At 43.0% G+C, this 25,919-nt stretch overlaps 2 protein-coding genes across 10 annotated transcripts; both read right to left on the reverse strand.

Moving 5' to 3' along the window:
- Positions 1-205: 205 nt before the first annotated feature.
- On the reverse strand, positions 206-4,817 carry LOC128878048 (mutS protein homolog 4-like). Its single transcript, XM_054125861.1, has 11 exons — positions 4,048-4,817; positions 3,580-3,919; positions 3,282-3,479; positions 3,015-3,201; positions 2,805-2,944; positions 2,607-2,710; positions 2,295-2,514; positions 1,992-2,207; positions 1,688-1,896; positions 1,201-1,387; positions 206-1,111 (listed from the first exon to the last, which is right to left on the reverse strand). Exons 1-11 carry the CDS (start codon positions 4,233-4,235, stop codon positions 260-262), a joined length of 2,841 nt encoding a protein of 946 aa, XP_053981836.1. The 5' UTR covers positions 4,236-4,817; the 3' UTR covers positions 206-259.
- A 1,288-nt stretch (positions 4,818-6,105) lies between these two features.
- Positions 6,106-25,497, reverse strand: LOC128878047 (rho GTPase-activating protein 21-A). 9 transcript variants are annotated; one of them, XM_054125855.1, is made up of 25 exons: positions 24,506-25,494; positions 21,413-21,474; positions 20,792-21,019; positions 19,278-20,219; positions 18,443-19,195; positions 17,749-18,202; positions 17,190-17,276; positions 16,647-16,925; positions 16,504-16,572; positions 16,302-16,419; positions 16,013-16,120; positions 15,355-15,463; positions 15,172-15,255; positions 14,876-15,088; positions 14,400-14,807; positions 14,146-14,310; positions 13,539-14,064; positions 13,297-13,421; positions 12,605-13,190; positions 12,312-12,517; positions 12,074-12,221; positions 11,455-11,515; positions 9,519-9,877; positions 8,028-8,329; positions 6,106-7,932 (listed from the first exon to the last, which is right to left on the reverse strand). In XM_054125855.1, the coding sequence occupies exons 2-25, from the start codon at positions 21,461-21,463 to the stop codon at positions 7,000-7,002; spliced, it is 7,314 nt and encodes a 2,437-aa protein (XP_053981830.1). In that variant the 5' UTR covers positions 21,464-21,474; positions 24,506-25,494; the 3' UTR covers positions 6,106-6,999. The 9 variants fall into 9 exon arrangements, with proteins under 9 accessions (XP_053981830.1, XP_053981827.1, XP_053981826.1 ...); XM_054125852.1 differs by having other exon boundaries at positions 6,107-7,932; positions 12,312-13,190; positions 16,302-16,416; XM_054125851.1 differs by having other exon boundaries at positions 6,107-7,932; positions 12,312-13,190.
- Positions 25,498-25,919: the final 422 nt, after the last annotated feature.

Raw genomic sequence — 25,919 nt, forward strand, 5'->3', positions numbered from 1 at the left:
CGGGTTCTTAAAATCGCATTAAATTATTTAAAAGAAAGTAAATCAGAGAAAGTCGTTAAAAAAATGTAACTTTTTTAAATGACGAAAATCCTTCGTAACGACTGTCGGCTATAGGAAACTGGGATGGGAAAAGACAAAGTAGGGTATCATCTCGAAATATAGCGGTAAAAAAAAGTAAAATACGATTTATAGCTATAATGTTTGTGCTTTGTATTCCAAGTACACGTTGAATGTTACAATGATATTTATGTCGATTTATTTACTTCTCTTGGCGACTCAACGAGTTGTTGCTACTCGTCGCTATGCTCGAAGGAATGGAGACCTGAGACATATCGAGTGGTACCAAATCGTTGTCGGAGAGACAATACTCGTGCAACGACTTTTGCAACGATTCGTTTGTGCTCATCGACATGCACATCGTTCCCGACACCGACTCATTGTCAGGTGTAAACGGAAAGGACGGAACCGAGTGGTTGGTCGTGAAGCTGAACGAACGGGGTCCGTTGGAGCATCGTTCGCTACATTGAAATTTCAAACTGTTTAACGTGGACGGATTTTTCTCGAGGCTGTTCGATGCTGGCGCATGTTTAGTTGCTATCGAAGTAGGGAATAAAAGATTGATCGAATTAAATGCGAAAGAACGCGACGCGTTTGGTTCGTTGCGACTAAAACTGAGAGGGACGTTTTGAAAATCGACACTCCTGTTTTGCATATGATGGAACACCAACGATGCGTTCGTATACGCTATAGAGGCAGACGAAAGCGAACACGCTGGGAAATTATTATCCGCTATAACGATGGTCTCGTCGAGCGACGTTTTTTTCGATTCGTCGAAACTTTTTCTCGAAATCACAGCCATTGGTATCGGTATAGGCTCGTTCGAGCCTTCTCCCTCCTTGATCTCCTTATTCTCGTCATTTTTTTTCGCGTCGTCCTGATTCTTGTCATCCTCGTCTTCTTCTTGCCACCGAAGCTTCGCAATTTCTTCAAGAAGCTTCGCTACTTCTACTCGATCGAACTTGTCCATTTCTAGAAACTCGTACATTTTACCCACGATGTTGTAACACTCGTGTTCCCAAGAGTTCGACTCGATCGTGATTCGATCGACGATCTGCAAACAATAGTCTACTTTGTATCGATAAAACTAAGTGAATATATTTAAAACGGAATCGAAAGGAAATGAAAAATGATTGCGTGTACCAGTCGTTCGGAAGCAAATTTCCGAGCTGCATCCGTGACAGACTTTGGTAAACCGGACGATTCAGCTAAAACGATACCGTAATCGCTCATAGTCGCCACTCCGAGTTTCAACCGATGAGTGTACGTTAATCGACAACAATTATCTGTTTCCGTTGTTTCACGCAACGTTATCGTCTCGAAGTAATGACTAAAACATTATCGAGAGAGAAATATTTTTCATTCGTAGGATCTAATATCTGTCTATAGTTGATTAACGCTAAACCTACCATGATCGGTCAAATGACCAATTATCATAAAAATTGGCCATAAAAGTGGTAAACTTCGATCGAAATAGGCTCGTATGATTCATATTTAATCACAAACCGAACAACTGAAGTTTCGTTAAAATCTTTGAAATGTGTCTTTAAAGTAAAATGGTTACGTATGAACGTCGATAGGTTTAGCATTAAAAAAAGAAAGTAAAAGTAAAAGGTAAATATCTGGTTACTTGGTTACGTTGTAGTACAAATTCGCCAGTTTTGTCAGATAAGCAAAGTGAGTCGACGCGAAAACAAACGCGGACGTGTTCAAAAGACGTTCGCATATAGCCCACGCGATGGAGCCACCTTCTTCCATCGCGGTGCTCTTGCACAATTCGTCTAAAACTATCAGCGAGGTGGGCGTCACGGTCCGCAAAATATATTGGGCTTCTTTCATCTAAACAATTTGGATAAAATCATTGGTAGAGTTTGTACAAAGAATGTACATACAACGTTATGTATGGGTACATTGGGTAGGGGTACGCGACTGACTTCGACAGAAAACGTGGAAGCGTTGTACTCGATGTCGTCGCGGATAGCTATCTTGCAAAATATGAGATCCGTTATACGAAACGCAGCCTTCTTCGCTGGCACGAAGCAACCAATCTGCGACATTATATGCAACAAAACGATCTGCTTGAGGTAGGTCGATTTGCCGCTCATGTTGGGGCCTGAGATGACGTGGAAATTCCAGGGTGTCGACGCATTCTGCAATTGAAAGGGTATACAATGTATGTATATGTATACCCAACCACCATACATGTGTAATACCATGTATACTCTCGAATCACCTACAACGTTGTTCGGTATAGGCGCATCGAGACCGAAAACTTCCAATATCGGGTGCCTCGAATCAATTAATTCAAGCTTAGGTCCAAACGTTGGCCTGACATACGTTTGCACGGAACTGACTTTGGCGAGGGAAATCATCAAGTCCAGCTCTGCTACGTCGGCACTCAAATGAAACAAACAGTTTATGTACCCTCGGAGACATTGGAGCAAGTCGCAAAGGATTCTGCCGATACATATTTTAATCGTTAGTTATTGTTATCGTAAGTTAGTGGAGCAAAAGGTCTACTGTAGTCTGTAATTCGATTCGACACACACACGTTGCTCATTACGTGCAATTCTTCGGACGCGATTCTGCACTGTTGGCTCAATGTTGACAGCATAGCGGTAGTCATCGTGTAGACTCTTTTCTTCTTTCGTACCTACGTCAAATGATACGATAGCAAAGTAAATTCAAGAACAATGTTTCTTGAAAATTATATTTGAAAGGAATTATCTATTCAGCATAGTATGTACCTCTATGAACTCGGTTGGTAGATCAAAGGTTTCCGCGTTTAAGGTACGCGGCAGTATCGCTTGGATGTGGTAGCCTAACGACACGTTGCATCCCAAGGACAAAGGTAATTTATACTTGGACGCTAGATTCTCCACCATAGCTATTGGAAAAGAAAGAAGAAACGGTATAGAAATAACAGTATATAAGATTCGAGTAGTAAATTTGCTAACACTTCATATCGTCGATTAGCTCGCAATATGTTTGACGAGCAATATCCAGCAAATCATTGATCCCAGCTTTGATAGCGAAGCAACGTTGCATGTTGGACGATGTGTATCCTGACACGGCTCTCGCATCTGGATGTATCGTTTCAAGGATTCTTTCCTTCATCATACGGAACTGAGGATTCTCCAGTTTCTGAAAAATATCTTGCTTGTGTATAAATACGAGTATTATATGTATTGTACATACAATAGTATCGGTCATAGAGAACGAACCTTTCGAATTGTTCGAAGGATGTCGGTTTCGGCGGAGGAAAGAGCAGCTTCGAGTTCAGGAACGACTTCCATCAAATTTTTCAAGAGCAACAAATAATTTAAATTCTGCTCCGCGCATTGCACGTTGTTTTCCTGCAGAATAGGCGCGGTGGATAACGCTAAAAGCCTATCGGCTCCGTAGAGTTGCCGTACGATTGGCTGAAAACAAATGTAACACCATCGTCATCCTTTTTAAAGAAAAGAAAAGTCGATTCCTCCTGTTTATTATACGATACTCGTAACGCGTAAAAGTTGGAACCTGAAGCAGAACTAGCAACGAACGGTTGGCCACCAGCTCGGCGATGGAAGCTTGTCGCTCGAGGATGATGTGCTCGTTGCACGGAGGCTGAAGGATGTTGGCGCGTAATAGCTTTCTTCCCATCGGTGTAGAGCAGTTATCCAGGATACCTAGCAAGCTAACGTTCCGTTCACCGCATTGCGATTGAACCAGCTCTAAACTTCGCGAGCTCTCTAAATCTAAAGTAGTGGAGTTTTGCGATACGTGAAATTCGATCCTCATCGATTTCGGAGTGTAGACGATACGCTGCGCGTATTCGACATATTTTAATAAAGCTGCTGCCGCCGCTAACGCATAGTACCTAAGAAAATCGAATGGTGAATCTCAGCAATTTCACCGATGAAACGCTACCAACTATCTTTTATAACATGTATATACATATATTCTACAAGCGAAGATAAACGTTTCGTCGATAATCGAAAGTATTACTTTTCCTTAACGAACAATTCCACCGAAGAATAATCGGCTATGCAGAGGGTTTTCACTCGTTCGAGTCCCACTTTGTCGTTAAAGTGAACTCGCGATATCGCGGTCACCTGCAGTTCGGGAAACTTGTCTCTGATGAAGCGGTGGAGAATGTTTCTGTTCGCTGCACTCTCGCACATCGTCTCTGGCATTAAAACCTATACGATTCAAGATATTTGAAATATTTTCAAATTCTCTCTAGACGATTATAGCAAACGACTCTATTTTTAACGCTTGTAATAGACTTAGGGAGCCTATTAATAGCCTTTTTGCTGGGAGTAATCTCTACATAGTATAAAATAACGTCTGTGTTAATAAAGCCGTCTGTACTCTGTTTGTACTCTCCAAAACGAACCAGTTTTTTTAAGTAATCACTTAATCTCTTTAACAAGACTCTTAAACTATTCGATAGTAACTGCAAGTGCTTCTAATGAACTTTAATCTAATTAAATAAAAAAAAAAATTCAAATTTCCATCTAACGGTGAACACGTTTCGGAGTACGGTCAGCACCTCTATCGGAAAAACGCTCAAGTTTGTCCCCGAATAGTTCCTGTTTTCACCGACACAGTCGGTGCATTACCATCTCGTCGGTAAAAATATATTAACGACGTCATCTAGTTATAGAAATAGGAACTATTCGACGACCAACTTGGACGTTTTCCCGATAGAGGCGCTGATCATACGCCGCAAAATAGTTCGGTATGTTCACCGTTAGATGGCTACTCGTTTCAGAGAAAATACCGGGAACCCGCAAGAGAAATTGTGCCAGTTTAAAAATGTTAAAAAGAACCCTCGTATAATAATAATTGAAATATAATATAGCCCAAGGACTCTCACTTCTATCGGATCGAACAAGTACAACTTGCTCAACGTGTTTGTGTATATCTGGGAATCGCTGATTTGACAAAGAATCAAATGGGGACATCGGATATCCAAAACGGCCATCCCGACTTCTGCTTTGGCTTCACCTCGACCGGTTGTTATTGCTATTAAGTTGCGAAATAATTAATGGTTGTAATGATATTATAAGGTAGCTGGGAATGCACAGTACTCACCAACAATAATGCCGCCAGATTCTATCATGCTGCAATTAGTGCCTTCGGTGGTCTTTGTACCAGATCTAAAATTGTTAAAAAATTATCTATACTAGCATTAAAAACAACTCGATGATGGTTTAATCGAGTTTAAACGTGCAAGAAAATGACGGGTAAGCGGAAATTTACCGTGATATGTATTTACGGGAAGATCTGGGTATGCAAGAGGTCGATGTCGATGCTCGACCTCTGCCTGTACCACGACGATTACGCGAGCTTCTCGAGAAATTGGAACTAGTTGATTTCCAGTTTGTTCGACGCATTTGATCGACACCAAGTCTGAATTCTATAGTCAAATTCGAAACAATTCGAAAAATTAGCGACCAGCGAATTATTAGTAGGAAACATTACGTACGAAAATATTACGATTTATTGTTCGCGAAGGTACAGCGAATTGTTCTCGGAGTGTGGGTCCGTTTCGTTGTCCAGGTGGTGGAAAAGCTTTTTCTTTCTCTACTACGTTCATAGTATTGGTTTAACGTCAATTAAATTGTAAATTGTATCGCAAAGTTCGGAAGAACAATCTGGCGAAATCGGAAATGGATGATTCGAATAAGCGTTAGGTAGCGCCATCTATGCTGTACAATGCTTCGATCATACTGCGTACACGATACATATGACATATCCATATGCTCGTAGGTAGACACGGCCTGTACAAGTGCACGGACAAATCTACAAATCAAAGTGAAGCAAAGATAACGGGAAAAGATGATCTCATGTCATAAATAAAAAACTTTACTATCGACATCTGTGTATTATTTTTACTATTTTTTAAACTAAAACAAGTTATAAGGAAATAATATTATAATATCAGTTTAATGTTTAAAAATTACAATTTCCAAAATACGTCACGATAAGTATTATTTAAAATTATAAGAGTTAAAATTAACAATAAATAAAGCAAAAAATATATATATATATACTACAACAGACTCAATAACCGTAATTTGCTTCAGCAGCTAGTAAGAACATTCTATCGAATAAATCTTTTTTTAATAAGTAATCTTCCACGTGTGTATAGAATAAAATACCTGAAAAAAATGGACGGAAGAGGTAGAGGTAACGTACTAAACGTTTCTTTAAATTAGCAATATATAAGATTTATTTACAAATTCGGTATCCGTGCCCGTAGTACGCAATGCGAAAGCTCCTTCATCACAGGACGCTCGGCACATTCAATAAATAACGTTATCATGCTTGTTAAGAATTTAAAATAAATATCGTTTAATCATCGGCCCGTGGTCGCATTCAATTAGACGTACGCACGCACGCACGCACGCACGTAGCGTTTACAAGGAATAAGAAAAATCGATTGTCAGGCCTATGATACGACTCACGTGATTACAGTTTCTCGATCGACGAATACGATCTCGATACCCAGAACGTAGAGTACGCAGAGAATGCGGTCAACTGCGATTATTTAGATAAAAAGAAAATCATTCGCCGTAGGACACACGAACGAAACGAACGTGTGGTTCACGTATCGCCGTTACCTTACGTATACACCTAAAATACGTAGAGACAGGTAGCCACGCGCGGCTACCTCTAAATCTCTTCTAGTCGGTTATTAAAAAATACAAACTCCGTCGATATCCGGATTGTTCGCCTGTTATACAATCTACGGACATTATATACACATATTAATTGCACACGATCACAATTCATGAGCTAATAATGAGTACGGATGCATAAGTAATTGACGCGCTATCGACATAAGCGCAAGGGGACATAAATGCTTCGTGAAAAAGAGAAAGGATAAAATAAAATGTTCACCGCGCAGGGTTCTCGAGGTTCGTCGCGACCGTTTGTTCGCGCATGCAATTAAACGTGACTCTCGAGTGGTACTTTGAAAACTTTGGAAGCCAAGCTGGTATCCGGTAGAGACTGCGGCCGAGCGTTGGTCACGTTGAAGACAACGTTGCTCGGACCACGAAAGCTGACCTCGATTAGAAAGCTGGCATCAGCGAGGCCGCCGATGCACCCAGTACTAAGATCCGGAGAGCTTGTTCTGAGCTGACTCTTCTTCGGTCTGTACTCGTTCCTAACCACCCTTTCCGCCTCGACTTGTAACTTGTTGTCCAACCAGTGCACTTTGTCGAAATCCTTGGTACCGCCCACGGTGTGTCTGCGTTTGATCGATCGTTCGGGCATACCGTTTTTCCGCTTCAATTTCGTCGCGCTGTCCTTCCTAACCGATTGTCGCCTCTTGCTAATGTTACACTCGGTCTTCTCAGTTTTCGTCAGTGACTCGGACCTCTTCAGCTTACTGTTAGGAGAGTCAGATCTCTCCGAATGTTTGTTCAAACTCTCGGATCGTTTTAGCTTGCCACTGGTCGGAGACGATAGTCGCTCGGCGGAATGCTTATTCAAGCTTTCTGATCTCTTCAATTTCGAGCAAGTGTTTTCCGATCTCTTGTTCAGAGACTCGGATCTCTTTAGCCGCGATCTGACTTCCAAATTTGTCGTCAGACTTTCGAACTTTTCCAACTTGTTCGAGTAATTGGTCGCGTCTTTCGCGTCGTCCGATTTGCCGTTTTGCACGGATGCGTCCCTTTCAGCCGCGATTCTACAGCATCCTTGCGTGTCGTTTGATTCCAAACTTGGCTCGATAGATTCCTTGTTCGATCGCAGTTGATCCGATTCGATCTTCCGTCGCACGATAGCGCTACGATCGTTGTCCGGTATATCGACATCCAGTCGATCGGCATTGCTATTTTCCCCTACCGACGAATCCGTGTCCTTTTCTGGAGCATCCTGAGGAGAAAGCTCGATGCGGTTAATACCTTTTGATAACAGCAAATAAAGCGAAATATTTAAATATAGACATTTTCAAGACACCGTGCGCTTACATTTTTTCGACGAACGTGTTGATGTTTCTCGAGGTTCGACTTATGAAGACTCGGGTCCCGATAGGTTTCTACCAAGCCGGAATCCACAAGTTGAGCAGCGGCCGCAGTTTTTCGTTCGTCCTTTTCCTCTCGCGAACCTCGAACGTGTCGCGAGCTTGGAGAGTCTCTCGTCACAGCTAGGTCCTCGTCGCTGAGAGACGCGTTCTCCGTGGTGGATCCACGAGCCGTTTGATTCGACGAGTTTACCAACGATCTCCACTTACGATCAAAGGTAGTCGTCAAACTGGTCAACAGATCGCTACCTGCAATTCAATAGTGTCGTTTTAATCTGTACACGTTTATAGATCGGTGCTGTCCAACGAAAGGCACACAAAGCATCGTATATTGTATATCGGCTGCTGGTCAAACGTTATCGAACAAACAATCAAATTACAGTCGATGTGGCGTAACAGCAAACGCAAACTGTTCTGCATGTGACAACGAAGTTGAAACGTTTTGTTAGAAAGGCATCGGTGAGTGAGACAGCGCTAATTACAGAGCTAATTAATGTTCGCATAAACGCATTTCTGCCGCGGTAACGATACTCTATGCTCGACGTTCAGAGATACGTCAGCGTCGCGGGTACGCTCGACGTTCTACCTTTCTTTTTCCTTTGTCTCCTTTTTCGCTCTCTCGTTCGTAGAACGCGTTGCAATTCCGTAATGGACTGACAATGAGATGGTGTCAAGCAAAGGAAACAGGAAAGGAACAACGAATGGAATGGAAGGTAGAACGGTAGAAGAACAAGATTAAGATCGAGATTTTCTACACTCTTGGATTATATGTGCTACGAAGCTCCCGATAATAATTTGAAATTCAACTTACTTTTATGGAGATAACGATATTGCATCATTTAGAGAAAAAAAATTCTTTTTTTTCAAAGACTTGAAAGAAAGAGAGAGGGAGACGTAGAGTACATAGCCATCAGCTATCATGCACGTTAGATATCATTAAATCTGAGTAATTCCAAAGTGTTAGCTCAACATTAGGAAGTGACAAAGTTAATCCACTGCTACACGTAAGTGTAGATGTAACGAGTTATTAATGTTTCATGCTTGTGCCTGAATTGATCGGATTGTTTGAAACGAATACCCTAAATGTACTATTATCTAGATATGCCGAATTAATGTACCCTAATAAAAAGAATATCATAGTACTATACGTAGATACAGTATCGTGCGGTCAGCTTCTTCCAACGCTCATACAGTGGTTCCTGATCGGAGAATAGCGATGTGTTTTAAAATGAAAGGAAAAAACAGGCGAGGAAGGGTGACCAAGGAGAAAGTGATCGCTAGCGTGCGCTTAGTGTCAGAAAAATGAAAGAAAAAAACGATAACGGAAAGAAGAGTGTTAAGCCATTCGGTGTGAGCCAGGTTTAATCGAACGGTTTTAATAGCGCTCGAGCAGCTTGTGACTTTGGTATTTCCAGGTCTGCAGACGAAGCAAATTTACCTCGAAGGAATCTGTTTAAAGTCTTGGAAGACAATCCGGCCCCTGAGCCTGATTGCAGCCCTCGCGGTGATTGCTCGACGGGCTCGTTAGACTCAGAGAGTTCGGAGGGCTGCGAGGCCGGTACTCTCGAGTACGGTGTCGATGATCGTTGCGCGACATCGACGTCGGCCGCGTCTGACACTGACCCTGGCACTTGCATTCGCCCTGGCATTGGCATTCGCATCTGCATCGGTATTGGCATTGGTATTGGCATCGGCATGGACGATGGGCCCGGTGTCTTCGAGGTGGGACCAGCGGGGTCTCCTGTACCGTGTAGGTGGGACGATATGTACCACCAGAAACCGGGACTTGCCGTTTGCCTAAGTGTATCAACGCATTCGCATCGTCATAATCGACCCACCCCTCGACACGGCTGCTAACAGGTTTGTTTTCTTTTTTGTCTCTCTCTCTCTCTCTCTTTTTTTTTTTCTTTGCTTGTAATGGCAAACGAGCGAGCGAATAAACGAACGACTATCGAAACAAATACATGGCGCATCTCCTACTCCCCCTTCGGACTTTTGTTCCGAAAATAACTGCGCATTACCTACTACGGTTCGATCTTCTACCGACAGCTCACGTTGTGGTAACTCGTAAATAATTAAGAGTTCTGACTTTCTCTTCAATTCAGTTCTACAGTTCCCGATCAATTACAACTATTGGATAAGTTTTTAAATAATTTCAAGTACGCGGATCGATGGTACGTACGCGTACAGGTGTGCTCTGCTGTTCGATTGCGACCAGTTGTGATGAAATCAAATTGGATAGAGTCCTGAACATCGGGGCATACGAGTCTCAAACTTTAAAGACAGAGCAAGATCGAAAAGCTACGATCGACGAGTTCTCGCAAAGATCTCGCATTGAACAGGATTTAAAGCGAACTTTTCGAGAAACGAGAAAACATGCACGTAACCTTGGCCGTATAGTATTCAAATCAACCGTATCTCTCCGTTTGCTTGATACAGAAAAGCTACAGAGACGTTGCACAAGCTTACACGTGACGGTGGTCAAGTATGCCAAAAGTTTTTCTTTCGTTGTTACAGTAAAATAAATAAATAAATAAATAAATAAATAAATAAAAAAAGAAGAAGGTTCCAGTGATTAAATAAAAAACTGGACATCGAGATAAAGCCAAGCTTTCGCCCCATGGTTACCATACGATGAATTAAATCTGATCGAATCCAGGGAAACGATCAACGAGAGCTGGAGGATACGTAGTTATTTTCGGGACAACTGAATATAAATTCCTGGGGGCAAAAGAAATTTTGTATAAAATGACACAAGTACGAAAAACTTGGCAGGCCTTCATAAACAAACCGAGGTTTTAGGTGAGACTCGTTTGAAGAACGACAAAGCGACGAAGCTAAGATTGTACAACCAAGCATACATGCGGTAAAGCCTACTAAATTAACGATTAATAGAACGCATGCAGGCGTACGTGAAAAGAAGTTGTAAAGAAAGTGACCGATCGAACGATAGGAGACGCAAAAGTTATCGCATCGTAGAACACTGATGCCATTAAATGAACGGACATAAGCTAAATACGCGGGAGACCTACGCTTTTGCGAGAAAAATATATCGTACTGTATACACTAAAGTGTTTTTATCGCATGCACAAAACGAGATCGTAAAAAGAAGAAAAATACGACCAAGGGACTCGGAACAACGTGCTCAAACTACGTTCAATGCGGTGCTCGATGTTCTATCGTTCTAGCGCTTCGTTGCCAATCTTGTGTCGCTAAATAGAAGAAAAAAGACGTACAAAAAGGGAATATAACGATCTCAGACTGACAAAATAAAAAGAAATATCGAAACAGAATCGTATGCATCTATCGCACATCCGGTAGTTGCTGGTAAAAATCGCTTTAAGAGAGGCGAAGAACAGATGAAAGAAATGTACCTAGAAAGCTTTTTGTTAATAGTCAGAATCTTCTGAGTCCATTGCAGAAAACAAGATCCGGCTACACTCACCGATCGTCAGAAGCGACGTTACATAGAGAACAATATAAAGAGAATAAATAGATACATAAACAGGATAATGATATCAGATACACAGAATGCTTTTCTTAACTTGGCCACAGAATATTTCTGTCTTTTCTTTAACGATATAAAAAAAAAGAGTCCAAGGTGGAAATGGTTTATTGCGAAATAAATGTTTCTGTTTACTGAAAAGTATTAAACTCGTCCAAGTAAATAATCTCCACTTTTATCTTTCCTTTTGATCATCGACAGGTAGCGAAATATTTTCGATGCTCAAGTTATGATAAAAGAAATATTCCGCATACGAGGATAATTTCAAAAGCATCGAAACATCGAAGAGTGAAAACGTGAAATGGATCGCAGGGAATCGATAATATGGCGATGGACTATGGGATACCTTTCGAATAATACGATTGGTTTGTTTGTTTCGAGGATATAAAACATAGGAGGGAATTGAGGGAGGCGGAAAGTGAAACGATATCGACGCTTAGAATATTAAGGGAAGCAAGTTGTTGTCGACAACGATAATCGATACTAACCATCATCCGAAACGTCGCTGGAGAGTGGTTTTCGCTGTTGATGGGTTGCTGGCGGAGACACCGATAATTGAGAAGCATCGTGTGTTTCGTGCAGAGAGTCCAAACTGCCGTAACGAATGGGAGGCAACGACAAAGGTTCCAGTGTCGACTGTGAATGTTCCCCAGCAAAAAAGAGCGTATTAGACGGCAAGGATTGATTATCTCATGTTTCTCGCTCCTCGTGGAATCTCGAACTTACCTCTTTTTCAGTCTTCAATTTCTTGATAACAGTGCTCGTGACGTTCACCGGGGCCAGAATCGCGGGAGGAGATTCGTCTGTGTGTTGAGCGACTCTCCTAACCGACGTGGGTTGTTGTTGTACGGCTATCGACAGAGGTGGTATTCGCGCGGTCGATCGAGGCCCGATGTCCAAGTAAGATTGATCAGGAAGCCTGTCGTTAAACGCTGAAAGTCGACCGGTCGATGCAAGATAATTCGGTGTTACGGTAGTGTCCACTATACTATCCAGTAGATCATCATTTTCCATCTCACGTTTCGCCAGCTGCCATTCCATTTCGATTCTCCGTCGTTCTTCTTCCAGTTTCTCAGCTTCGCGTCTCTGACGGTTCTGATCCCTCTGCAGCATCGCCTTCGTTTCCTGCTCGAACCTTCGTATACGTTCTTGGGTGGTGGCGCTCAGTCCAGCGTACGTTCTGATGGTGACCTCGTCGTTGCTCTGCTTGGTGTCATTCGAAGCGCTCGAGAGCGTCGAACTCGCGTCGAAGCAGCTCAAGCCAGTCTCGCTAGAGAGTCGCGACGACTCCGAAGCCGACGAGACGGCCGAGCAACGAGCCGATTGAACCGAGTCCATCGGAGGGTTCAGATACTTGATCGACCTTTCGAAGCCCATGCTGTCGTCGTTGCTGTTCACTATGCCGGTCATATTGTCCGCGCAATCGCCAGCAGCGACCACGTTGCCTATCGCGGGGTCGTCTATCGTTGGGGATCTATCGGTGGAACGATTAGACTGACTTTTGTTTTCGTGCATCAAAACGATCTCGCTGACTGAACACTGCCGCTCGTTCAGTGCCATGCTTCGTCGGTTCGGCAAACTTTCCGCTTCTTGCTTCGCTTTCAGCTGGAAAAAACGAAGAAACGATTGTATGCGTAATTATTACAAATCTTCTCTATTCCAATGAGTATAATATTTAATAAATAAATCATGTGTATCGTATGGGAGAAACCTTCTCGATCTCGTGACCTTCGTTGTCCGTTTCATCTTGGCCTTTCCTTCTTCTTTGTATTTTACGATTGGCAGCGGATATAATGGACGACACGATGTCCTTGGCAGACGCCATTTCGCGAACTCCTGTTTTGTTGAAATTCAAATAAATCTGATGTATATGCTTGATACGTGGGTGGGTTTTTAACCCAAACAAAAACTGATAACAGAAATAACTTGTCAAAAAATAACCGTGAATCGTACCTTCGACTTTTTGAATGTTGTTTAACAACAGATTGTGATTATTGCTCGAGTTCGTATCGATCTCGTTATTGTCAGCCGGAAGGCTAAGATTGACGCTTAGTCTACTCAGATCGTCTAAATCGTCGTCCGAAAAGAACCAATCCACGTTATTCAGCAAGCTTTCGACGATTCGACATTGGTGCGACATGTCGGTAACCATGGTGACCATATTGTCTCTGGAACCGCTTGCTCTCACTAATGTAGGTCCAAACACGATGGCTAAATTCTTGGCTTCCATTTTGTTGATTTCGCTGTGCTCGACTATCCTCTTCAGATGGAACATGAGATATTTCAGAGTTTCAAAGTGGTACTCTGGAAGGTCTCTGAGCAGCTTTCGTATCGTCGTCATTCTTCTCTGCGGGTCTTCGACTTTATCGGCGTCGATAAACATGGGATACAACTCAGCCGTGAGCAACGAATCCGGAAGTTGCCGAAAGAAGGACTTGAGCAGAGAAGATATTACGTTCACGTCGCTCCATCTTGGATCCTATAAGAAAAAAAGAAAATCATGGAAATCATGTAACAACGATACGAAACGAACTAGACAGAAGGGAATAGACGACGTTACCTGCAGATTGATATTCTCCAAACCTTTGTTAACGCTATCGGTCAAATGGGAAATGGCGGCGGTGTTTCCAGGTACTCTATAAATACCCACTACCTCGAGTCCTCTCGCTTCGACTATACTTGTACACATTTCGACGATCAACGGTACGTACTCCGAAAAAGATGACTACACCAATAAGCGTAAACAACCATATACAAATAAATAATAAAATTATAACACTGTAAATTAGGAATAGTATAGGCGAATGGAATTACCGGTGGACACAGTTCCAGAGGCACTTTGAAAGTAGCACCTTCCGGCGGCAGCTGCGTCGTCGGGGAAGAAGGGGATCCAGTTTGACCGTGCATTCTTCGAAGTTGTTTCGCGACTCTGCCTTTCCACGTCTTCGTCTTCGGGGAAACGAAGCTCTCGACCGTTTGACTCGGCTTCCGGGTCTTGTTTATAGGCGACTGACCCGTCGGGGATCTATTCCTGAACGAAGTTAACTTCTTGATACCTTTGTGTCCTGGAAGAGGACTCAATCTTTGCCCTGCGCCACTGCTTGGCACTATCATCGTACTACTGGAATTGGCAATGGTTTGATACGCGCCGGAACTACTGCTAGTAGGACCTGGAGTTTGCGGGACAGCTTGCTGTTTCAAAGTGCTATTGTACGCGATCTCCTGGGGGAAAAAAAAAAAAAATACATATTTAATAGATATTTTCATTAAAATTAATATTCTAAACTTACGGATGGCTTTTCGGCAGCAGCATGCTCGTGCAGCGAGCGTAACCAAAGTGCCATGGACGGCGCGTCTTCCGTTTGCAGAAGGACCTCTGCACTGGGATTCGCCAATCGCAACACGTGTTTGCGTTTTGTATAATCTTCCGCAACGTCCACCAAGGAACATCTCACATCTACGCTTTGGGCTACGTTGTCGCCGTCGTTGGCCAACGAAGGACTCTAAACGATCAGACGATACTTGACGATACTCGAAAGAGAATACCGTTGAAATAGATAGCTGAGAAAGTGCTGTCCAACCGTACCTGATTTTGACGATCCTTAAAAAAAAAGAGAATCGGTCCACGAAGAACGCCCCATACTTGTTTCCACGAACGGTCGGAAGATCGCTGGAATAACAATTAATATCACAGTAGATATAGTATATACATATCATGTGTATATCAGATACGATGTAAAATTTGTACGTTAAATTCCTTTACTCTTACTTTGCCATCCAGCACTGTGAATTTGACATGCAGAGGACCCTCCCGCTCGACTTGCTCGACGACATCTTTCACGATGCTCGCTGCCTCCAGACCAGTGCACGTGCTGCTACTGAAAAAGTACAACACGCTCTTCTAACACAACAGTTTGCGTCGCTCCAACCTTCGTTGACCGCAGATCGATCGGAAAATATTTCTTGATTTTCTAATAAAAAATTCTTATCAGGTCGTTTCACATGAAACGAACAACAACAAACAGCCTAACAACGAATACGAAAGGAACGAACGTTCGGTCAACTCGAATACAATTCTTTCCTTCGTTATCTCCAATCGCGGAATTCTACAACGAAGCTGCGATACCTACTATTAGCTTAAAACACATATAGCCGAGTACGAAGAAATGTATTATTCGCGGGTTAGTGAATATAGCGAAGCGGTTAAACCGAGCGACTGTGGATGAGGGAAAGAAAGAGCGAGGGTGTATCGTTATATTAATGTTACGACGACGACGACGACGACGACGACGACAATGACAATGACAATGACAGAAACGAGAGGACGCAATCAGAAAGGCATTAAGAACAAAGGGAAGATAAGTGAAGACGTTTGTGGTCACAGAATGCAGCATCTTCGTGCTTCGTTCAACATGTACTGTCCTCACCGATAGATATTTCTGTTTAAGGATGCAGACTGAGTCATGTCCTCGAAGATGCGTCGCAGCGATGCTATATCGTTTGGAAACAGCGGTAGCCGCCACTTCTTATAAAAGCTGAAAATATGGACGGAGGCAGAGCTTGATGTATAATCGAGATAAACAACTACGCAACGAACACGACTTCCACCTTTAAGACCACACGGATACCGTGTCCGCACCACTAAACGAAAGTATCAGAGCTACGCCTGAACCTGGAGGAAAATTTTGTTTTAGTCACGGAGAAGCTTTTACTTACCTCCTGGGTGTGTGAATAGGCTCGGAATCGCTCGACTCCAACTCGCTGTCGACGTGCATTCGTTCGGCCCACGTTGCCTTCAAGTACGATATCCTTCTCGTGGCACGATCTTCGTCCGCTGACAGAAACAGACGAAAAATGAAAGTGTTTATTTAGAAGCACAAATGTATAGATTATCTTTCGATTACTTTCGTATACTTACCAATCTGTGCGTTCTTCTGCCGTCTGAACACAACTCCGTTACTGTGCATACCATTGTCCGTGATTGTACCTGTAAGTCATTGACTGGTATTAACGGACTTGAAATTTGAATCGTACATTGTACGACCACAGAATGTAACTGACCATCTTGTCTTCTGGTCCCTCTTTCGGCACTTTTCTCGTCGACAGCAGAGCTCGCACTGGCATAAGTGTTCTCATTCTCGTTTTCGTTTTCGTTCTCATTCTCATTCTCATTCTCATTCTCGATCTCGCTCTGCTCTCTATCGGTGTCTGCTTGCCTCTGTGGCCATCGATGTCTACTGGCCTGTGAATTACAGCTCGCCGATTCCCAAGATTCCGCGCTGTTGCTGCGAATTCTTGGCCGCACAGTATCGTTGTCCGTGATCCTCGAACTCGACGTTTCTGCATATATTACACAACAAACGGATGAATCACACTCTCGAATATATTTGAAAACGACAATTTGTAGTGTTAGTGAATTCAGAATGGTGCGCTGTCGACACACAAACACGCATACGTCTACGAAACGGTATATCGTGCTTCACCAGATCAAAGCCGCAACATCGAAGGGTGCAGTGAACTGATTAGAAGGGCACAGAAGGGCGACAAAAAATGCATATCGGTGAACACAACATTCAACTCTGCTTTCTTTTTATTTTCTTCTACCTTCGAGCGGTTTACTGTCGATCGGCGGTTCACAGTGGATGCGTCTGCTGCCTACAGGTATTACTCTGTTTCCCTTTAATCCATTACCTAAATATTCATAGTAATATATCAAGAATAAAGCATATCGAACTCAGATGTTGGAAGTTATCGTCTAAACTTGTGCTGGTTGGCGTTACATTTTGCTAGTACAAGTAAGTAAATTTATTATCACAAGTTGTGTTGCATTATCTTTGTTATTTTTACGTTACACAGAGTTATCCTGAATATAATCCAAAAAATACTATCTTCTCGACAAATTTTTTATTATTTACTCGTAACATCTTCGAATAGGTTTCTGTTTAGAAATGTTCATTCGGAGTTACTACACATAACGGACGCGTTAGGCAACCATCGCAATTCCTGATGCCGCTGTCTCTAATACAAGCCACGTTGATTTTTTTTATTTTCATGTATGGTACAGATTCTTAGACTAGATTCCAATTATCGTCAGATTTATATTGATCGTAACATGTACCAAAGATGTCGGACTAGAAAAGATGCGACAAAGTCTGTAACTTACCAGTATCCAAAGACTTGGTTTCCCTAGTAGGTACTGGTATTCTCCTCGGTTCTTGAGCCTCAGCCTTCGATTCGAATTCTCTCTTTCGTACGGCGACGTTAGGCACACTGCGCTTGTTAGATAATCTCGAGAGTTCGCTCTTGTACAAGCTGGTGCGATCCCCGGTGGGTTCGTCGTCGTCGCTGAGCAGACGTCCTGACTCGAACTGTTTGGCGCGCTTGGATACGATCTGAAGACCCTGCGGGAGCGCTGGCAACTTGTCGCTAGTTTTCTTGTCGGGTCCTGGAGAAGAAGGGAGAGACGAAGCGCCGTTTCTCGCCTCTTGCGACTGTCGTTCGCTGGAGAGCAACGCCGCGGCGCTGCTAATGTTCTCGTGTATCCGGGACAGAGTACCGACGAAGCTGGACTTGCTACCCGAGCTTCGATACGATTGTTGCTGGTGTCTATCCGTTTCCTGCGAACCGCGAATAGTATTATCGACACTACTTGGAGGTAAACCTACCACGACAAGTCAAATGACTGTTTCCAAACTTTTCTATACTGTCCTTATGTCCAATAAGAACGAATCATAGACAATTGTTTCACGTAGCATTCAATTTTCTTTCTCGTAAAATACTATTCCATTTCATTGAAAATAGCGTTTTTAAGACTAGTCATTTGTCCCATCACATAATACAATACATAAACGCGATACCTTATCGCGACGATCGTCGTAAACAGACGGAGAGCAACACAGTCTATCCGCCACGGTCTGCGCGTCGTCCAGCGAGCGAGCGTTGGAAGCTTCATCGATGAAATCGTGTCGAGGGCTCGAATACTCTGGTTCGCCTTCGGCAGCTACGTCAGTCTTGAGTCTCTGTTCGTTCCTACCGGTAGATAGTTTGTCCAATGTCTGCTTCCCGGAGAAACTTCTATCCTGAACTTGTCTCGGGCACTGTTGATCCTGTTTCGCCTCATTTGGCGGCCATATTTGCTTCTGAAGCTTCTGCGGCCTCGCGTAAAACTCCCTCGGGATCGCGGTCGCATCGTTGGTGCGAATGGGAGACTCTGATCTATCGTCCGATAGAAACCAGCCGATAGGATGGCTTGGCCTTCGCAGAAATTCTTCCTTCTGCTCGAAACTCTTGCGTAGCCTCGTCATGATTACAGAGTCGTCGATACCAGAGTTCCCGTTTCTAAATCCGCTAGGGTTTCCATTTCTGCTCCCGTTCGTTCCATTCTCGAGAAGAATGGAGGTGGAGTCGTAGGAAGGCGCGCTCTCGTTGCGTATAGGAGACGAATCTCTTCTGGAGTCGATGCTGAACCTGGAACCGAGATCGCAGGATCTGAGGGCGTCCGTGCTCGCGTAACTCGCTGCTTCGAAGTTGTTCATCGTCCAGCTACCGGTGCTGCCCTCGCTGGCACGACGGGAGGCCACTCTTCTCGAAGCGGGACGGTAAATGGGCACCTGTAGGAGAATTTCGATTAATATGTTACTTTAATTCGCTATTTATTATTCGTTATTCGAAGAGAAATTCGTCCAACTGTACCTGGGGTTCCGCTCGAGACAAAGGGTATCCCGTCAAGTTCGAGTGCTGCTGCTGCTGCTGCTGCTGCTGATGATGATGATGATGATGAGGTTGGTAATACTGTTGCTGCTGATATTGGTGACGATGCTCTTCCACGTTCCCACGAGTCGACTCCCCGAGCCTAACCCGCTCATATATCGGGTCCTTGATCCTGTCGTAAATCTGATCACTATTATTTCTAGAATAAATTGATTCTGGACGCGTTCTATCGTATATGTCGTATTTATCGTATCCCCTATCCGACTGGATCGCGTTCGAACCATCTTCCGTGGACGTTTGTTGTTGGCTTCGTAATCGGACTTTTTCGTCGATGGACTCGTAACGACCAGGCGCCTCTTGAAAGGATTTGCAACGATATGTTCCGCTTCTCGTCGACTGCAACTGGGATTGCCCGTTGCCGTTCGAGCGAGACTGCTGATTTTCTTTGGACAATTCGTTGGATCGAGCGTCCTGATCTCTATAAGAGACCGAGTCGTCGATGGGTCGATCGGATTCGGATTGCTGGATGGAACTTGGCGCGGAACATACCCAGGACTGCCTTGTTCGCGGCGACAATCCTGGAAACATACTGATAGACCTGCGTTGCTTCTGAGTGCTTCTTTCAGGCGAACGCAACCGTGGTCGTTGATTCGTTTCGGGGTTGTGAGCAGTCTCGCCAAAGTATCGCTGCAAAATGTCGTCCTCTTTGGAGACCACGAGAAGTCGCAGCCAGGGTCCAGCCTGCTGGATACGTTGAACCACTTTCGCGTACTGTTCGCCACGGGTTGGCTTGCCGTCCACGGAAACTACTCGGTCGCCTGTGCGCAATCCTGCTTCCGCTGCAGGCGAATTTCCTCGCACTTGTTTCACGAATATCGTGTCCATCGGCTCTTCGATCCTCGTTCGCTCGTGTCCAGGCAACATCTACAGAAAATTCACGTGAATCTTGGCGAATGTTTACGCTTTGTACAGAGTATAGAATAATCGCGAGTATAGAATTTAATAGAGTATTCCAGGATTTTGCTAAAAATCAAACTTGATTTAATAATTTATGCGTTACTGTAAGATACGATTGCGAAATCGCAGCCTCGAAGGTTTGTACAGCTAATCTATTCGGCAAATACTTTAGGTACGTTAACACCTTCAAAAAATGTTCATATTTCTCACATCTACCGAACAGCTTCGTTGACATTGGCGTCATTTCCATAAATGTTGGTGAGGCAGTCGAAAAATTGAATAGTCTAAATATTAACGCATTAAGTGCCCGAGACGTACATAAGCACGTCTTCCACGGACTGCCCTCCAACGACCGGATGCGTCATTCATTTGGACGTCATAGGCGATCGCTTATAGAGACGAATAAATGACGTGTTTATCTATAATAAACCTATTCTAGATAAGTTACAACGAATCGAATTTACCAAAGGAATACAACAATGAATTATATCGATAATATCAGAAAATGTGAAAGAATCCTAGTTGAAAGCGACACATACGCAACAAGACTCGGGAGGATAGACGATGAAGTGACGGAGGGTGAAACCGAAACCATTGTCGCTGCGGCGCAACAACAAAGTTCGCGGGCCACGTGGCGGTGAATCGTTTCGTCGAGTGCTGCCAATCTTTGCTACGGTTCCAGCTCCGACGCCGACGGATCCCCCAGTTCCCGTCGCCGCTGCTGACACTGACGGTGCAGGGGCTGAATTCGCACCACCGTGTTCTACCTGAAACAAATTCCAATTACCAATGCTGTTCTGCAAACTTCTTTACCGACCTATCATTCTTACTTATTACTAGACTACGGATTCTTGTGCATTTATCTATGAAAACATCCATAGATGCAAAAGAATATAAAATACCAAGAGATATATAATATACACGTTACACCCCCTATTTATAAGACAGGACAAACTTATCTATAAGCTTAAATTCTTCTTCTGTATCGACGAAAATATGAATTTGCATAAAAGGAAGAATGTTGGAAACTTTAGAGGGCTGGACGATCGGTTTCTCTTTCCCCCATCCAGTCCCGTTCCGTCGCGGAAGCGAGATTCCACAGTTTTGCTCACCAAAATAAACCGAATCAAAGTTTGGCACGATCATTTGGTTTTACGTACCGTGTGCGCCTGCCCAACGAACCCTTGGGAATTATTTCGGTCCTCAGCCATCGTGCCGTCCCCTGAAACAGATACATAATTTAGCGTAATTGTAAATTCGCACAATGAAAGTAATTCTCGATCGATTCTGGAACCTGGACACTGGAATACGACCGTATACGCATCGTTTAGCAGTACCTCGATGCACGCGTATATTCATAGTATTTACAGGGTCTTGTCGAGCTCGGCTACTTTCAGTCACGCTCGCTATACAAGGTGTTCCTTTAACGGGACCATTTTGATCTAGAACTTAATCTCAGTTTACTTTGACGATACGAGACGAATATTTTTATGAGCAAACATATTCTGTCAGGGGCGTATTTTATAAAACCTCAAGGTCAACGATATTTCTTTAATAGAACGATATTATATGTATGTATAGCGGTAACCCAACCTCAACATTATTATATAAACATAAACGGTTTGGATAAGATAACGTTATAAATAAATAACGTTAGAGATGCAAGAAAAGTAAAGTGGTATTCTTAAAAGAAAAAGTTAAACGATTGTATAGATTTTTACTAATTTTATATAGCTCGGTAATTCTTATTAAGAAGAATCATATCGCCATCCCCCTTCCTTTCACCTTCCATCCTTCCAACCACGCTCCTCGTTTCTCGTTTCTCGAGTGCTACGAGTAAAAGATATAAATATAAGAATATATGTATAAGGAAACACCCTGTATACTCTTATTAATACACATACGTACATACGTCGGACGGTTAAGCGAACCAATCTACTTTCTCTGGGACTCGACACACTTTCATGGTATTATCCACGGGTACAAGATTATATTGAAAAAATTTCTTTTTCTTTCACAACCGCAGCCGTCTGCATCGCCGTACGAAAAGAAAAGAATCGTTTCTTTTTTATCGCAAGTTTCCCCTTTTATCGATTCCTTTTCTTCATCTCGTCTATCTCTATCCTAAATACATCCGATCGGCTTAAAATTCCAACACGCGTCCTTGACATTCGATACACTAATTTCCTCAACACTCTATCGCGGTCTAATGTTCCAAGAACGCGTGCAGATTATATTTAACATGCGTTATGTACACTTTTGTACTGTGCGAAATCTGCAATCTGATCGTGCTAATAAAAAAATAATAATTAGTAACATCGTCTTATAGATGATAATCGACTAAACGCCGTGTAAAAATTAATTAAAAATGAATAATCATTACGATGCGTGTCTTTAGAGAGCACGAATAGTCAAAAACGTTTCAGTCTTATTGGAACGATCGACGGTAGATACGCGCTAACCCTGACGAAAGAACACGCATCGGAACGTGGAAAATTACGAGTGTTTCTTGTTCGCCTCCTCCCCCCTCCCCATCGGCCACGAACCTCTGACATCTTAAATAGATTTCCCGACTTCTATTCAAATAGAACACGAAGAATTGCACCAACGTGCGCGGTGTATCGCGAATAATTCCGTTTTCATGATAATCGAACGCCATCGGTGTATCGCATTGCGCTCATCTTTGTCAGTTTCGCTTTACCGACTGTATCTATCCTGGGATAACTTCTGTAAACTGTGATTTCTGGGGTCACTCGAATATCCCCTTGAACTTAATCCGAGTCAGATTATAAAACAGTCTTCGTTGAACCTCGCCCTTTCTCCTTACTTCGCACGACTCCTCGTATTTACATTTTCTCTCTTGGCTCGATATAAAAGAACGTTATATCTTGGTTCGTCCTAAAATGAAATTAATTACGTAGTTACGTAAACGCGGAACGAAAGAAATTTTAGAATGAAATACTTGCGGTTATACGGATTCAAAAGAAAAAGAAATAATTTTTTATTTCGTCTTTCCGCCCGACCTTTTCAAGAGTTTTGTTTAATAGTTCCGAATATTGAAAAGCGAGAAAATTTGGTACGTTCTAACTTGATACCGGAAAAGTTCTGCAACAACCCGCCTTTTTTATTTTTTCTTCACCTTGTTTCACCTGCCCCCGTGACGTTCGACAACTCGAAACAGAAACGAACACGTCCGTTTTCACGGTTACCACGGCTTATCGAGAAGGATCACGTTTCGCGCGCGCAATAGAGACTTTTCAAACATCTAAATATAAGTCGACTATTCGTATTGCGACTACCGAAATACCTGACTCTGCCCTTTTCCGTTTTCACCGTTGTTCGTCGAGACGAGATCGGACGAATCTCGACTGGTTCTCGATTCCGCTATCTACCGTTGTAACAATAATATTCTTTAATCATTTTGCACGTCTTTTTCATATTTCCAAGCAAAATTGATTCCATGCAGCATCGATCTATTCGTTCTAAAAATAAAACACATGATAACTGATTCGTGTTATCGACATACGGGCTCGATCGTCCATTAACAACCAAGTCTGCGATTTTTGTGATAACTGTACGACGAGGAAGTAACGAATGTGCTGCTTTGTATTCTCTGCTACAGACGTTGAGGATGTTTTCTTTTTTTTAGAAATTAGAATGAAACTCGGTTAAATCAGGTGAATGAGATTAGAACCTGAGATTACTACAAAAATTAGTCCATTTAATGCCAAATAAAGCAAAACAAGTTTTGAAAGCAAAGGGTTCCTAAATAAGTATCGATACATTTGACCACTGCATCGGACACTGTCAATCGATGCTTCGAACGTTCTAAACTCCTAACACGGAACACTGCCACCATGGTCAATGTGTAATAGTAATATATCTCGAGTGTTTATACAAGGTCTCCTATAGATTATAGTACAAGTTGGAAAGAAATTGTTTGGTGATTGTTTGATCGGTATGTTGTAGACCGGTTGAACACATACACTGGACTAATTACAACTCTCTGGCACACACCCATCAGGCTGAAATGAAATCCTGAACATTGAAAAAGTAGTACTTAAATATTCCATTATCTGAAATGTATTCGGTGTTTGAATACCCATAAAATGCCAATATTCCATTATCCATAATAGTAATATTCCGAGTTGATTTATCGAATGTGAATTCCTGTAAATTATTCAAATAGACCAGGCCTGGTTGCGTACGCAGAAAAATCAGGACTGCACCTAAATCAGGTACAGTATACACACCTTTAGTAGGAAGTGTCGCGCATCGAGTGCTAGCAGCGCCTCCGTGATTACTTTGTCGTCTTCCGTGATGCAGCGATAAATTAACTTGTCCTATGAAATTGCACTCGTTTCTTTGTTTTTCTTCTCTTTAATAGAAAGTTCATCGACGCCAGGTGTACGCGGATGAACCGAAAAACGAGGCGTTTTTTAACGCGTTCGTGGTATAGTACTCTCGCCGTAAACAATTTTTCGGCGGCCTACGAGCCTCTTTTTCGATGGCATAGTCCTCTTTGCCTGAACGACCGATCAGCCAAATCACTGTTTAATTAAATACCTTCCACGGCAGGCACACGAATCGCAAACGGAACATTTGGCATTCAAGACACCACTAGGAACCTAAACGATACACTGCACGTATTTCGATCACTCTGGCACATCGATTACGGTGACTTTTTCTCTCGACTTAGGTTCGAAGAAGAAATAGCAGCCGACCGTCCTCCACGAGCGCGACACACGTCAATTCAATCGACGCCTCGCATACTTCACAGTTCACCTGTACGATAAAGGTTAGCTTACGAAAGCGGCGTCGACCATTTCCGCTTGCTGTTTCCGCTAGCTTTGCGAGAAAGGGAACATACGCTGGATCGTTTCAACGTTTTCCAGACGCGACATCGATACGACACCGAAAGTGGCACTTAACGTACACGACACGATACGATACGACACGGTATGGGCACGGTAACATGGCGGCTCGATAGAGTCGAGCATACAGAGACGACAACCGACTCTATATAGACCGATGGCCAATGGAAGTCGATCAACAAGAACTCTCGATGTTCGTTACGATACTCCTCCACGATTTTTCGTTATTTCAAATTCGATCCGTTGGCACGGAAATGTCAAGAAACGCTATGCTAGCGCCCGCCATTATTCCAGACCGTCTTCCTTTTCTTTTCACCTCTTCTTTCCTCTCCAGCCGCCAACTCTTCTTCCCCACACTTCAAACCTCTCCAGACTATCCTTTCCGCCCCGCCAATCATCTCGCTTCTCTTTTTCTCGCAAACTCTTCATCTCTCTTTCTCTCTTTTCTCACCTTTCCGACTATCCCCATCTGTGTGCCACGGTACACGCAAGCGACGTTTATCCACGAACGTATCGACGGCCCGTATATCGACTGTCGATAACGTTACCCTCACCAACGACACTGTTTTATCACTCTGTTCCGGTTCGAATCTTATCTATTATATATGTTACTTTACTCCCACAAATAATTTGCCACATTCAACGTGTAAAACTCGTTAAACTCGAAATCAATAGAAGCAATTTAATTTAAAAAGTAACCATCTAACGGTAAGAGTCTGTATTTTTCAATTTGATTCGAAATTACCAAGTCGCGATTCGTGTAAGCATCTTTCGGTATCGGAGGCACCGCCAT

The sequence above is a fragment of the Hylaeus volcanicus genome, chromosome 6 (genome assembly GCF_026283585.1).
Source record: "Hylaeus volcanicus isolate JK05 chromosome 6, UHH_iyHylVolc1.0_haploid, whole genome shotgun sequence".
Classification (NCBI taxonomy): Eukaryota; Metazoa; Arthropoda; class Insecta; order Hymenoptera; family Colletidae; genus Hylaeus; species Hylaeus volcanicus.